Source organism: Cryptomeria japonica, chromosome 8, assembly GCF_030272615.1.
Source record: "Cryptomeria japonica chromosome 8, Sugi_1.0, whole genome shotgun sequence".
In the NCBI taxonomy this organism is placed as follows: domain Eukaryota; kingdom Viridiplantae; phylum Streptophyta; class Pinopsida; order Cupressales; family Cupressaceae; genus Cryptomeria; species Cryptomeria japonica.
The window spans coordinates 103,382,059-103,398,571 of NC_081412.1; the positions used below are offsets into that span (position 1 = coordinate 103,382,059).

General features: G+C 33.7%; 2 protein-coding genes across 2 annotated transcripts; both read left to right on the forward strand.

Annotated features, from left to right (window-relative positions):
• The first annotated feature begins 5,820 nt into the window (after positions 1 to 5,820).
• LOC131062459 (zinc transporter 8) lies at positions 5,821 to 6,818 on the forward strand. The gene is made up of 2 exons (XM_057996122.2): positions 5,821 to 6,007; positions 6,100 to 6,818. Exons 1-2 carry the CDS (start codon positions 5,981 to 5,983, stop codon positions 6,406 to 6,408), a joined length of 336 nt encoding a protein of 111 aa, XP_057852105.2. The 5' UTR covers positions 5,821 to 5,980; the 3' UTR covers positions 6,409 to 6,818.
• A 6,851-nt stretch (positions 6,819 to 13,669) lies between these two features.
• LOC131062458 (zinc transporter 8) lies at positions 13,670 to 16,196 on the forward strand. The gene is made up of 3 exons (XM_057996121.2): positions 13,670 to 14,333; positions 15,405 to 15,554; positions 15,647 to 16,196. The coding sequence occupies exons 1-3, from the start codon at positions 13,716 to 13,718 to the stop codon at positions 15,950 to 15,952; spliced, it is 1,074 nt and encodes a 357-aa protein (XP_057852104.1). The 5' UTR covers positions 13,670 to 13,715; the 3' UTR covers positions 15,953 to 16,196.
• The last annotated feature ends 317 nt before the right edge of the window (positions 16,197 to 16,513 follow it).

The window sequence follows — 16,513 nt, forward strand, 5'->3', positions numbered from 1 at the left end:
ACTTAAGTGAAAAATAGAAAGGGAGGTGGGGAGGTAGGGAGAGAGTGGGAAAGAGATACACTTGATAGAGGAGGAGAGTAAGATAGAGAGATAGAGGCGGATAGGGAGAGAGACTTGAGAGAGAGAGAGAGAGAGAGAGAGAGAGAGAGAGAGAGAGAGAGAGAGTTGATAGAAGATGAGAGAGAGAGATAGATAGATAAAGGTTGATAGCCAAAGATGTGATAGAGAGGAGTGTGACTTGAGAGAAAGAGAAATGGAGCGAGAGGGGGAGAGAGAAAGAGAGTTAGAGGGAAAGAAATATTTGACAAAGGAAGAGAAAGGGAGAGGGAGGGAGAGAATGAGAGAGTGAGACACTTAAGAGAGGGGGAGGGAGAGGGAGAGAATGAGAGAGAGAGGCACTTAAAAGAGGGGGAGAGAGTGAGAGATAGAGGTATTTGAGAGAGGGAGAGAAAGAGAGGGATATATGAAAGAGAGAAAGAGGGTTAGGGAGATGAGAAAGAGACAGAGAGATACCCGAGAGAGGGAAGAAAGTAGAGAGGGAGATGCCTAAGAGACAAAAAGTAGGGGTTAAGGAAGAGAGAGGGGGAATGTAGGGAAGAGATGAGAGACATAATGCTAATATGAGCATGCTGATTACTAAAATTTGACTAAGTCTAAAATTTATAAGAATACTCAAAAAACTAGAATTTGCATTATAACTCTTAGAGATCTAGAACCACTCTCAAACATCTTGACAATATATACATAAAATATAGTCACTTATACTTAAATGTTATATTTTATGTATATATCCTACTGAAAAACCTAATGGAATGCTAAGTGAATTACATTTTATTAACAGACAAAACCACGCACGCAGTTAGTATGCTTTAAGCTGTGTATGCGATTAGTATTATTTAAACCACGTACGTGGTTAGTATGTTTTAAACCGCACACACGGTTTAGCTTTGGTTAGGCTCGGAAAAATGAGTCTAAATGCGTACGGGGTTCTTTAAATTTGAAATACCTCATTCACGTTTTGGTGTTTTTCATGGTTTTTTTTGGTGTGTCCACTTTTCTGACCACCATCTTTGTGCACTTACCCTTACCAAATTTGATATATAGTTTGGAGATTGTTGTAACTCTATAATTCCTGAGAATCAATACGAAAGACAATATTTGCCCATGGTTTTTTACTAGTATATTTTTACCAGGTTTTTCCATGTAAATCTATGTGCTATGTGATATTGTTCTTCTTTGCAATTTTTTTGCACTTGTTATTTTTCTCACAATTGGTATCAGAGCATAGGTATTTGTGTAGAAGTTGTTTGTTTTTAGAAGTGAGCAATGGTTGGAAATAGTGTTACCAGATTTGAGGTACATAAGTTTGATGGTTTGAATTTTTCTCTATGGAAGCTTAAGATTCAAGCTTTGTTGGTGAAGCATGGATGTGATAGAGCTCTTAAAGGAGTATCATCAAAACCCACAAATATGAGCATAGGATATTGGAATACCATGAATAGCATGTGGCTAGAGAAACAATCCAGTTATCTTTAGCAAATTCGGTTTTATTCAATTTTGGAGAGGAGAAATCTGCTCATGACTTATAGAATAAGCTTGCAAAGTTGTATGAGACGAAGTAATTAGCAAATAAAATTATTCTAAGGAGACAACTATATAATTTGAGGATGCGTGACAATTCATCTGTCACAAATAATTTGAATGATTTCAACACACTAATAAGCAAGTTGGCTTCAGTGGGTGAGAAAATCGATGAAGAAGATAAGGCAACAATATTACTTTTCTCCTTGCAAGATAGTTGGAATCAGTTGGTTATGGCTCTTAGTAATTCTGCATGGAGTGGGAAGTTGGTATTTGAGGATGTGGTGGCTGCTTTAATCTATGAAGATTTAAGGCGGAAGACATATCAATGATCTTCTTCTAATGAAGCCCTTGTTGCAAGAGGCAAAACTCAGGAAGGAGCAAATACTTAGTGTGGACAAACCAAGTCCAAATCAAAGGGGCGGAAAAGAATGAAATGCTGGAACTATGGAAAGAATGGACATGTCAAGAAGGATTGCAGGCTGCCAAAAGAAACCAAGGAGAATCCTAGTACACCAGCATCTGAGGAAAACATTGTTGAAGTTCAAACACCATTGGAAGATGGAGAGGTATTAACTGCTAATTTGAGAAGTTCTTTACTTCATGTTTGGATTCTTGATTTTGGTGCTTGGTTTCATATGACACCGCATAGAAATTGGTTTTCTACTTATCGATCTTGTGATGGTGTTATGGTCTACATGGGAAATGACAACCCATGTGAAGTTGTTGGTGAAGGAGAGGTAAGAATTAAGATGTTAGATGAAATAATTAAAACTATTCAACATGTTAGGCATGTACTTGGTTTAAAGAAAAAATTACTTTCACTTGGAGTGTTTGATGAACAAGGTTATCGATGCAATGGTGAAAATAGTTGTCTCAAGGTAACAAAGGGAGTTTTGGTTGTGCTAAAGGGAGAGAAGGTTGGCAATCTCTATAGGTTAGTTGGACAAACTAACATTGGAGAGGCTATTGTGGTATCTAATGCAAAGATGGACTCATTATCAACTTGACATGAAAGGCTAGGCCATATGAGTGAATAAGGTCTCAAGGTACTGCTAGATAGAAATCTTCTCCTAGGTGAAAAATATAAAGATTTAAGTTTTTGTGAACATTGTTTGTTTGGAAAACATAATAGACTGTTTTTTTCTAGAAGTACTACCATAAGAAAAGATGTATTAGATCTAATTAATTCAGATACTTGGGAAGCTCCTATAACATCTACTGGAGGTTCATCATATTTTGTTTCATTTATAGATGATTATTCCCATAAGGTGTGGATTTATCTTCTCAAGAAGAAATCTGAAGTGTTTTCTTGTTTTAAGAGGTTTAGAGCTCTGGTAGAGAATTGGAAAGGTAAGACAATACAATGTCTTAGAATTGATAACGAAGGTGAGTTTTGTAGTGAGCATGGAATTGCAAGGTAGTTGACGGTTTTTGAACACATGAATTGTACAATCATGGAGCGAGCTAGAAGCATGTTGAGTAATGCTGGTTTGGAGCAAAATTTTTGGGGTGAGGCTGTAAATACAACTTGTTTTCTGATCAATAGATCTCCTACTATTGCTTTTGATAATAGAATTCTAGAGGAAATATGGAAAGGTAAACCAGTTGATTACTCATTCCTCCGTATTTTTGGTTGTAATGCTTGTGTGAATATTCCTAAAGAGAATAGAAATAAGCTAGACAAGAAGTCCACAAAATGTAATTTTCTTGGCTATGTAGAAGGTACAAAGGGGTACAGATTATGGGATACTACTACCCACAAGATTATTGCTAGTCGAAATGTGTATTTTAATGAAAAATCAATGCAAAGAGGTAAAGAATAGCAAGGTATGGAAGTTATTCTAGTAGAGGTGAAAAAGTGTGATGATCATCTAGATGTGCTTGATGAAGATCAACCAGATGCAAAGAAACTAGATGAAAATCAACTAAAAGAACAACAACCAATTGAGCCATAGGGTGAATCATCACTTGTTTTAAGAAGATCCAGTAGAGTAATCAAACCACCTTTAAGGTATTCTCTTACTTGTAATTATGCTTATGAATTACTTATTGATGTTGGTGAACCTAGTTCACATCAGGAGGCTTGTGAAGCTAAATGTGCAAGCAAATGGAGAGTTGCTATGGAAGAGGAGATGGAAGCTCTACATAAGAACAAAACATGGGAGCTTGTGCCATTGCCTAAGGGGAGAAAAGCTATTCGGAACAAGTGGGTCTTCAAGTTGAAGAAGGATTTCAATGATAATTTGGAGAGATATAAATCTCAATTGGTGGCCAAGGGGTATGCACATAAATCTAGTATTGATTTTGATAAAAAAAATTCACCTGTTGTACGTTTAAGTACTGTTAGAGTTGTTTTAGCTCTTGTTGCTAGCCTTGATTTGGAGTTAGAACAATTAGATGTAAAAACAACCTTCCTACATGGTGATCTCTCTGAGGAGATTTATATGCAACAGCCAGAAGGTTTTAAGGAAAGAGGCAAAGAGAATCTTGTTTGTAGGTTGAGAAAATCGTTGTATGGCTTGAAACAAGCACCAGGGTGTTGGTACAAGTAGTTTGATTCCTTCATGTTGAGTTTGGGTTTTAGTAGATGTGAGGCTGATCATTGTGCCTATTTTCAAAGGTATGATGATGGTAGTTTTATTAAATTCTACTACTATATGTTGATGATATATTGGTAGCAGGTCCCAACATGTATAAAATCATCCATTTGAAAACTCAACTTGCTAGGGAGTTTGAGATGAAGGACATAGGCAGTGCAAATCAGATTCTTGGAATGAGGATACGCAGAGACATAAACAACAAGAAATTATGGTTGTCACGGAAAACTTATGTGGAGAAGGTTCTACAACGCTTCAATATGTAGAAAGCACAACCAGTTAGTACTTAATTTCCTGTTCATATTAAATTGTCTTCTGAATAATGCCCTAGCACAGAAGCAGAGAAGACACAGATGTCTCATGTATTGTACCCATCAGCAGTAGGAAGTCTTATGATCGCCATGGTGTGCACCAGACCAGACATTGCACAAGCAGTGGGAGTTTTCAGTAGGTACATGGCAAATCTTGACACTGATCATTGGACAACTATGAAATGGATTCTCAGATATTTGAGAGGCAATTTAGATGCTGCTATCTGTTACAGTGGGAGTAGTCTTCAAATTAATGGGTATTGGATGCAGATTTTGGTGGAGACAAAGATAAGAGAAAGTCTACAACATGTTATGTTTTCTCTTTAGCTAGAGGTGTTGTTAATTGGGTATCGAAGTTGCAGGCAATGGTGGCATTGTCTACTACTAAGGCAGAATATATGGCAGCAACACAGGCTAGTAAGGAGGCAATTTGGCTTCATAGACTTTTGGATGAATTGCAAGTGAAGCAAGATAACATGGTACTGCACTGTTACAGTCAAAGTACTTTACACTTAGCACGAAACTCAGCTTACCATTCCATAACAAAGCATATTGATATTCAATATCACTTTGTTCGTGAAGTGGTGGAAGGAGGACATGTCTCTTTAGCCAAGATTCACACTGATGTAAACCTTGCAGATATTATGACGAAACCTATTAGTAGACAGAAGTTGATTTGCTGCAGAACTTCTCTTGGTATGTAGATTATGTGATGATAGGCAGCATTGGCAATGGTCTTTTAGTAGAGGAATTATTCAGAGTTTGCAATTTGACTTCAAGTGGGAGAATGTTGGAATGTGAAGTCCAAATTGGACTTTTAGCTAGTAGTGGTTGCGTCATCATGAAGTACCCACTAGTGCGCCGCTAGGCGCTCGCCATTAGGCGACACACCGAAGACGTCCTGTCGGGAGGTGGCAATTGGTATCAGAGCATAGGTTATTTGTGTAGAAGTTGTTTGTTTTTAGAAGTGAGCAATGGATAGAAATAGTGTTACCAAATTTGATGTACAATTTGGAGATTGTTGTAACTCTGTAATTTCTGAGAATCAATATGAAAGACAATATTTGCCTGTGGTTTTTTATTGGTATATTTTTACCAAGTTTTTCCACATAAATTTATGTGTTAGTGCTATTGTTCTTCTTTGCAAATTTTTTGTACTTGTTATTTTTCTCACATCTTACTCATAGAACCGATGATTTTTTCATTGTATTTTCTATTATTTCATTTTTAATATCACAAATTTTTATGGCTATTGTTTCACGAACAATCCACCTTATCCCTAAGATTTTAAGATTAGTTTGATTTCATATTCATAGTTTTATATAACTTCGATAAATCCAAAACCTGAATGATTTGTGGAGCAGGTATTAGAGCTTGGAATAGTGACCCACTCAGTGATAATTGGGATATCGTTAGGGGCATCTGAGAATCCATCCACCATACGCCCTCTAATTGCAGCTTTGACATTTCATCCCTTTTTTTGAAGGAATGGATCTTGGAGGATGCATAGTTCAGGTGATTTATTTGCTTTTCATAACAACTTAGAAATATGAGTGATTAACGTTTTTATGATGGTCTAATACTTATATGTTGATGATAATGGGTAGGCGAGGTTCAAGAGCAGATCGACAGCGCTAATGGCGTTCTTCTTTTCTATAACTACACCGCTTGGAATTGCAGGGGGAATCGCAATTTCATTGACATATAATGAAAATATTCCAACAGCTCTAATTGTTGAGGGAATGTTCAACTCAGTCTCTGCAGGAATTCTGATATATATGGCTGCATTAGTGGATCTTCTTGCAGCAGATTTTCTTGGCTCAGGAATGCAGACCAAAGTGGGGCTTCAACTGCGGTATTATGCTTCTCTTTTGTTAGGAATCGGTGCCATGTCTTTGTTGCCCAAATGGGCTTAATCTAGTTAAATCAAAAGATTATGTTATAATGATAGCTTAAACAGTAATGTTGTCATCAATCCGTCACTTTAAACCAAATTGGTGTGTTCAAACCAACAATATCTGATCATCTGTTGGATCAGATTAGTTTCTAGCTATTTTGTAAAGGATCCAATGACTTCTATCTTAATCGGTTTACATTCCCTCTGCTTAAAGATTAAGGTTTTCTTTTAATTTTTCAATGCCAAAAGAGTGAGTTTGAACCCACGATCAGTTTCTACAAGAAATTTGGTTTTCATTTGACATCCAATATGTCGGACATAGAGATGGAAAGGGGTGATGGAAAAGAGTTAGGTTGTCTATTCAGTTTCAGAATGTATATTTAATGGTATTTATTAATTAAAAATATAGATGGAATGAAATTATGTCGATATAGGGTAGGAATGAAGTCTTTGTCTATCCAGCTCGGTATTTGTTAATTTATTGAAAATAGATGAAATGAAATTATGTCGAAATAGAAATGGAATGGAGTCATTGTCTATCCAGCTTCAGAATGTGCATTCCAAGTATTTATTAATTAATTAAAAATTAAAAATCTGTTATATTCTGATTCTGTACTGAGAACTATATAGACATTGTCTAGAATGGTCTTCCATCATAATTTCATTAAAATAGACATTACTTGAACCTTTTAATTAAGCATATATAATATAGATGTATAAATGATTTATAAATTATGATTATATATTTTTTATGATTATATGTGTAAATTTGTATAGAGAATAGTCACTGCCCAATTTCCTTGTTCCACATTTTCCTATTTACATTGCATCTCAGATAAGTAAATATTTATAACTGAATTTGTAATTATTGAACTTCATAATTGTAAAAAGAGTATCTTTACTTAAAGTTTAAACTATTTGGAAAGAAAAAATATCTCTTTTATACAAATTTAGTCTAATTAATTAAGCACACAGTTAATTTATATTCAATTACTAGTTTAAAATTCATATATGAATATATGTATATGTGTGTGTGTGTTTCTAATTTTCTTTTATTTGAATAAATATCTATCTTATTACCATATAAAAATAACATTACACATATTCACAGAAGAAAAGATGGATCAAAAAAGTATTTTAATATATTGGTCTATGGGAAGAAAATGTTAGACTAAACTATTATATTTACTTTATTCTTAAGTTTACTTAGGCTTCATTATATTTTCTAAGTGCATAGGTATTTGTACCTTTTACTCCCTGAACTCAAGTATTTTAATATATTGGTCTATGGGAAGAAAATGTTAAACTAAACTATTATATATACTTTATTCTTAAGTTTACTTAGGCTTCATTATATTTCCTAAGTGCATAGGTATTTGTACCTTTTACTCCCTACCTACCCTCACACCTCATTAGTGCTCCCATAACGCTCTTGCCTTTATAGGGAGAGATCTTGTATATTTCTCATCATCTCAATATATCATTATTTCTAGTGAATTATCTTTCTCTCCATTGTGAAGTTTTATAGCTGTTTGCAGGTCTTGGGAGGTTGATCAACCTTCACTTGTATTGATTCCTCATCCAAAGTCCTTTGAGACTTCCATCATTCTTGATCAGCAATACCATCATTATCTTTCAAATTTCTTCGACATATTTAGTATTTTAAATTTATGGTTACAAGATGGATTCCTATCCGATATCTTAGATTTGGTTTGTGAGTCTTCTAGTTGTTTGGAAGATAAATTTGAGGGCTTATCTCTCCTCTTTGATGACGTCCATTGCAATCTTGTTGCCACATCATCTTTGTCTTTAAAGCTTGCTTGAGATCAATTTCAATTGGTTCCTTGTTTGTCACCTTTTCTTATGATTAGGCATATACTTGATTGGTTCGTGGTATCTTCTTCCAAGGACATGACGACACATGATCAAATTTCAGAGACAACGCCATCATTCTACATTTGGATTCCTCTTCCTAATTCTTATCTAGAATAGGAAGCATACTTGCATCTCTATATGGTTTTGTTTCTTCCTAAGGGAGACAAGTAGTTTGTAGGCATTGGATCTTATTTTATCCTTAGACACTTACCAAACTTGTAGGAGATTATTCATTATGGGGGGCAATGTTGTTTCCATCTTTCCCTTCATTGGATGGGTAATTGTATTGTATTCTCTTAATGGATGTCATTTTTGGGGGATATTACGGAGACCTCCATTTATCACTTCATTATTTGAATATCTCTTTTTTGGAGAGGAGTTTAATCCCATGAGTTTTTCTTCTTTTCTTCATTTATAAGATTATTTTCATTGTACATGGGTACCTAACATGGCCTTGTAGCCAAGACCCATATTGCAAGCTAAGTTGCACTTAGGGGGGGTGTTAGAGTAATTTATTATATTTACTCTATTCTTAAGTTTACTTAGGTTTCATTATATTTCCTAAGTGCGTAAGTATTTGTACCTGGGTAGTTGGTTATACCTACTCCCTACCTACCCTCACACCTCATTGGTGCTCTAATAACCACTCTTGCCTTTATAAGGAGAGCTCTTGTATATTTCTTATCATCTTAATACATCTTCATTTCTCGTGAATTTTCTTTCTCTCCATTGTGAAGGTTTATATATATTTGTAGGTCTTGGGAGATTGATCAATCCTAAAAAAATACAAATTTGAATATGAGAAACAATTGCATGAAAATCTAGGCTAATAATAAGGTGAATTTGTAGAAATATATATAATTGGGATTAGCAAAAGGTTGAATTTATAGAAACATGTGTAAATAAGAGTAAATAAAGATATATAATAATTAATAAATGTATATGCATATTCTCTATGGATGGATGTATGTTTTATGTTCATACTTTTTATATGGATGATCTTATGATGATGATGATTCTATCATGATAATTATATCATGTTGATTCTACGATTCCTATGATTCTTATATGATATTATGCTTCTAAAATGTGTATATGATCTATGTCATGATTATATGATCACTGTTATGGAAGGACTTTATATGCTTATGGTTTACAATGATTTACTGCATAGTTAATGATCTGGCCATTGATGTAAGACTCCTCATCAATGCATGATGTACAATGTTTTAATTTCTATGTATGATGACATAATATGCAAATGATGCTATGAATATGTTATCTTCTTTTTTTTCATGATATTTCTATGTATGAGACCTATGTTGATGTATGACATCACTATATGGATTATTATTTTAAATCATGGTCTAAATGTATGGACAATGCACATAAATAGTGTGAATTTGTGATTATAATGCCTATGATATATGTCATGGTAATGATGATTTATTTTTTGTTATGCTAAGTATACCCAATTATAAAAAATATCAACTTGGAAGAATTAGAAAAGGATTTGGATCTTAAGCCGTGAATAAAAGGATAACTTAGAAAATGATAAGGATGGAATGCCTATAAATGAACGGTAAATGAAATGTAAAATTAACATGAATAAATGAAACATAGTTACTTGTACACAAATTTCTAGTTCTTTTTCTCATCATTGAACTCTTTAGAATGTTGTAAAAGAATACAAGCATTTAGGTATAAGTAAACCAGAATGGCTCGAGCATCCCTTAAATGTATTTTGATTTAGCAAGTTAATACAAGCATCTAGGTATAATTGAACCGAGATGACTTGAGTATGACTTAAATTAGTTAAATAGATATTTATTATTTATTTAATCAATTCTACCCTTTACCCCATTATATTCTAATCTTTAAATAAATATAACTATTTTAAATTATTTTTTCTCACCACTTGATTTTATTAATTAAGCAACTATTTATTTAGCTAATTAATTTCCCATTCTCCTTTATCTTTATCAACTCAATGCTAGCCCTTAAACTTGTTCACATGGATCCTAAAATTGTCGTCATGTGACAAGTGTCCCCTTCACATGTCTAACTAATACTTCTATAGATTCATTGAATCTACACACTTCCCAAAAGTCAAACTAAATTATCATCTTATCCATTCATTCCATTTTACACCTCTTAACCCTAGCCATTCCTATAAGGATGTTGAATTAAACTTATCTCAAGCCCTAGATCATATTTTTCATGTGACTTTCATGTGACACTTGTCACATGAAGCATAACCCTAATCATTATTCAATCCTAGCAATCCATCATCAATATATCATACTTGATTTTGCCTCATGAGAAATCTATAAAATAGAAGATTCTCACCCCATTTTCAAATCTTTCTATATAATACAATTATGTTGTCCATTTTATCACTCAATCATCTTGTTCATAGCATTATGTTATTAGACTTATGAGCAACCGAATCCAATCTATCAACATATCAACATAGTTGATCTCTTTGAGGTTGCATTTATTTGGTTTGAATAGGCTAGTTTATATGCATATTTTAGGTAGGTCATTTGCATGCATGCAATAAATTAGAAGATTTTTCAAAATTCTCTATTTTCACTTTTAAAATAGAATATTTGCTTTGCAAGGTTGACAAATTTTTATTTGGATAACATTTATATTTGTGATAAATGAAACTTCATTCTTGAAATAATTTACCTTTTGTTTAATCTGATAAACAGGGACTTACTTTGTAAGATTAATGAATTCAAATTTTCATTCAATAATAATTTAAATTCTTTCCAAATGTAGTTTTTTTCCACTCAAATTCAATATAATATTCAACTTTGTGGTACTATATTTATATTTAATAATTCATAAAAATAATGAATACAATTTCATAGTAAAAAATACTATTATATACAAATAGCTAATACATTGTTTATTTTCACCCATAAGACACGAATGTTAGTTCATAAATTGTTTGTTAGTAGATATTTATATTTATTTTCTTAAACATATATCTTGGGCACTTATGTAATATATGATGTTTGTTAAATTTGTAAAATTTGTATGAACTAATATGCTAACTTATGAAAAAATAAATGCATACAAAATGTAAATCAAAGCTAACGTGCTTTGGATAATGTTAGTATAGTGATTATATAAGTAGTTGTTGAGAAAAATGTAGATTGGATCTTTTATACAATCAATACGAAAGCAATACTAATGTAGTAGCATAGATTGAAATGTTCATAGTTAATATATATATATATATATATATTGTGAACAAATATGGAAAAGAAATTGACTATTTGCAATGTTGAATTTTATAGAATTTTATTTAGTAATTTCTTTAGATTTTTTTATTTATGATTTTTTCTTTATTAGTTTTCTTTTTGTTGTCATGGATTAACTAATGTTTGTTCATTTTGGATAGGTTGATTTCTTATTTTGTGTATTTCATTTTAATTATTAAGGATTCCATTTACTTATTTTTAGTAGGGATTTGCATTGGTTTCTTTTGGATTTATGGTAAATCTTCCATGTTGTCTAATCTTACAAGACAATTGTGGATGAGATTTCAAATAAATGACATAAATGAACTAGTTGTGAGAAAATTGGATTTACAAGTTGAAATAAAATGGCATAAAGAATTTGTATCAATAAATTGTATACACAATCACCTTTTATCCATGTTCCACTAAGTTTTTGGGAAGAAGGGACGTGGGGACAATAGAACACATTTTAGGGACGAGATGTTTTGAGGTCATTTTTATGATGACATGGATTGGCTATATAAAAATATATACACCTTATAGAATCATTCATCTTGACATATACATTGTAGAATCCTTAAAACACAACAATTTTCATGTTATCAAACATTGGATGCATTCTTGTAGATAGTTAGTCTATATACTTTCATTGAAACTCTAATAAATTGTTTAAAGCATCTATTGTTTAGAGTGACAGACCCAAAGAAATGTCATTCAACTATCTCCATCCCTTGAATGAAAATACAAGTAGAAAATCCCAAAGACATGTCCTCATATATCATAATCTTTAATTTATATTATTAGATAATTCGATTTGATAAATACTCTAGTAATTATAGATTGTATACTTGTATTAAAAAAAGAACATTGATAACCTGTTAATTGACATGTTGACAAGTATATGCCATATCTTAAATTATACCATCTTTACTCTACAATGTGGAATGTATAGCCATGCTGCTCTCTCACCACTCATTTTTAATAGTAGTTCTGCTTGACTTGACTCCTCCACAATGCAATTTGCGTGGCTACGATCCAAGTCAATTCAAATGTCTCTCTATTATAGACCAAATTCTTTCTTATCCTAACCTTTGAGCAACTTTTTTGCAGAATTGCAATAGTGCTGGCGACATATTTGTCTGACTTCAGGGAAAATAATTCTACTTATTTTAGTAGTAGTTTCTCTTCAAAATGTGTAATATCTTTCCCATGAATCTTTGTTCCCTTTTGATAAAATTAGAACGCAGGCCTTAATGAGCGACAATTTACAAATAAAAGCAATTATATATTGTAATTGAAGGAAGTGCATCAGTAATGATTATTATTAATTTCGTATATTTACATGTCTTAAATGGTATGTCGGGTTTTAACGTTTTTTTTTGTTGTTGTCTCTGTATGCGAAGCAGTTAAGGATCTGGTTTCTGGATAGTAACGACGCATGCTATGAAATCAATTATGCGCACAAGGGTCAAAAAATACACATTTCAAAGCATCACATGATACCTACTTAAATGTTTCAATAATTATCCACTCAAAATTGTCTTGTGGACAAATGTCTTAGTAATTGTGCACAAATGCCCCAATGGTGGTGCACAAATGGACTAATTATGGATGAAAAAAGGTTAAAAAGTGATCGACTATTGATACATGTGAAACTTATTAATGAACTTTTCATTATTATTTTTGACTCCTTTAAACTTAGTAATTGAATGGGTTGAATGCAGAGGGAATGCTATCCACTACTTGACATGAAATTGCGAAATTGTCTTTTACTGTCATAGAAAAATAGCTAATTTCACAGCTAACATTACACAGGGGCTGCATCTAAACTGACTCCAAAAAGTCATGATTTCCACATAACACGAAGGTTAATCAAAAATTACAGATCTTGATCGTGCTCAACAAAACTAACTGCATCTTTCATTTTTCGAAAGAGTGTTTTAAAATCAGATTAACCGCTCCTTGTAAATGTTGATCTCCTGTACAATACATCGGATTTTGTCATTAGTGTGGAAGACAATACCTTCCAAAATTAAGATAGCCAGGGATGTGACAGATGGGGCCACCATGAGGAAATATTGGAAAGCCTTCAATAATGTTGAATTGACTCCTCTACTTTTTTTCTGACTTCTTTATTTTGATTATGCTGTGTATAAATATAGAACAGCTCTTTGGTGATTCGTGTTAAGTTTTCACCATGGAAACATTTAGGAGGATTGCCTTCTCATTGGCATTGTTTTCAACACTCAGTTTGGTGGGTGCAGAGGATGCCGATTGTTCTGAGGAACAAAGTTTCAGAAACAAGAATGAAGCTCTCCACCTCAAGCTTGGGGCAATTGCCTCTATTTTGGTAGGGGGCACAATAGGCGTATGCTTGCCTATCTGGGGGAAGACTATTAGTGCTTTAAGGCCAGATAAGGACATCTTTCTTATCATCAAGTCTTTTGCAGCAGGTGTTATTGTGGCAACGGGTTTTGTTCATATCCTTCCTGATGCCTTTGAGAGTCTGGGTAATCCTTGCTTGAAGGGAGATGCTTGGGAAAAGTTCCCGTTTGCTGGGTTTACAGCTATGATGGGGTCTGTTGTCAGTCTTATGGTAGATGCCATGGCCACTGGATATTATCAACGAGACCACCTTAAGAAACATCAATCTACGGTTGGTGTACCACTCGCAGATATGTCTAGCTCACAAGTTGAGAACATAGGGCAGGTGGAACTTCAGAGTCATCTTCATACGCATGGCGGCACCCTTGCATATGATTCAACCGCGGAAGGCTCTGCTTCATCATTGCTTCGCCACCGCGTTATTTCTCAGGTAAACACAAACAAACCCTAATCAAAACTATACCCTTTTCATGTGGGTTATTAGGGTTTTAGTCTGGTCCGCAGTCTCGTCCCTTTCTAATGGCTTTAATGTTGATTAGTCTCTAAGACATTATTACCTTGTTCAAATTAATAAGTTCAATGATCTAGTCATGAAGGTCCACAGTCTAGAGTCTAGACACTTCTGAATCAAACACAGACATACACATGTTTTGTGAGCTTAACAACTGAGTTAGGGATTTGATAGAAAAAAGTCACATCCGAATCAAAGATGGGTTGATCAGTAGTGAGCAATGCATTTCAGTAGTGAATGGAAGGTCTTAGATTTGGGTTCTAACAAGTCTATGAAAATTCGATAGAATTAAATTTTGATGACTGCCACAGCAAAATTATGACTTCACCACTGCACTGTGCTTATCGACAATCAAAATTATATTTAAAATTGAAAAAGGGTAAAAATTTATTAAGGTACAAAAGGATTGCAAAGCACAAACATTAACAAACCCTATCCATCTCAATTAAGTAGTCCAACTCTTAGGACAGATCCAGGGGTAATTGGCCCCGATCAACAATATTTCAATTGTACATTTAATCCGAGGCCCATTTGGCCAAACAATCCGCAACACCTTTCCAATCTCTAAGGATATGAGTAAAATCACAGAATCCAAAGAAGCACACAAATTAAGAATTTGTTTAATAACCATAGCTAGCTGCCATCAAACATCATCTAACTGCCCCCTCTTCAACAAAGTCACCACAACCTGGAAATCAGACTCACAAATGACTTCTTACCACCCAAAATCACAACTACAGCTCCACTTCAATGCATGAGCTATAATAATTCAACCATATTATTTCCTCAATTTTTCCTCATATCTAACAAATTATTTTCTTTAAAAATGCTTGTATTTTCTATTATTTCATTTTTAATATCACAAATTTTTATGGCTATTGTTTCACGAACAATCCACCTTATCCCTAAGATTTTAAGATTAGTTTGATTTCATATTCATAGTTTTATATAACTTCGTTAAATCCAAAACCTGAATGATTTGTGGAGCAGGTATTAGAGCTTGGAATAGTGACCCACTCAGTGATAATTGGGATATCGTTAGGGGCATCTGAGAATCCATCCACCATACGCCCTCTAATTGCAGCTTTGACATTTCATCAGTTTTTTGAAGGAATGGGTCTTGGAGGATGCATAGTTCAGGTGATTAATTTGCTTTTCCTAACAACTTGGATATATGACTGATTAACGTTTTTATGATGGCATAATACTTATATTCTAATGACATTGGATAGGCGAGGTTCAAGAGCAGATCGACAGCGCTAATGGCGTTCTTCTTTTCTATAACTACACCGTTTGGAATTGCAGTGGGGATCGCAATTTCATCGACATATAATGAAAATAGTCCAACAGCTCTAATTGTTGAGGGGATGTTCAACTCGGTCTCTGCAGGAATTCTGATATATATGGCATTAGTGGATCTTCTTGCAGCAGATTTCCTTGGGCCACGAATGCAGAGCAAAGTGGGGCTTCAACTGTGGTCTTATGCTTCTCTTTTTTTAGGAATCGGTGCCATGTCTTTGATGGCCAAATGGGCTTAATTTAGTTAAATCAAGATATTATGTTATAATAAACAGTAATGTTGTCATTAATCCGTCACTTTTCACCAAATCGGTGTGTCCAAACAAGCAATATCTGATCATCTGTTGGATCAGATTAGTTTCTAGCTATTTTGTATAAGGATCCAATGGCTGCTATCTTAATCGGTTTAAACCTCCTCTGCTTAAAGATTAAGTCGTTTTTTTTCAAATTTCAATGCCAAAAAAAGTGAGTTTGAAACCGTGATCAGTTTCTACATAAATTTGGGTTTCATTTGACATCCAGTATGTCGACATAGAGATGGAAAGGGGTGATGGAAAAGAGTTATGTTGACATAAGATGGAATAGAGTCTATTTAGCTTTAAAATGTATATTTGATTGTATTTATTGATTAATTAAAAATAGATGGAATGGCATTATGTTCATATAAGAATAGGAATGAAGTTATTGTCTACCCAATTTCAATATTTTATTATTGATTGAAAATAAATGGAATGGAATCATGTCGACATAAGAATGGAATGGAGTCATTATCTATCCAGCTTCAGAATGTGCATTCCAAG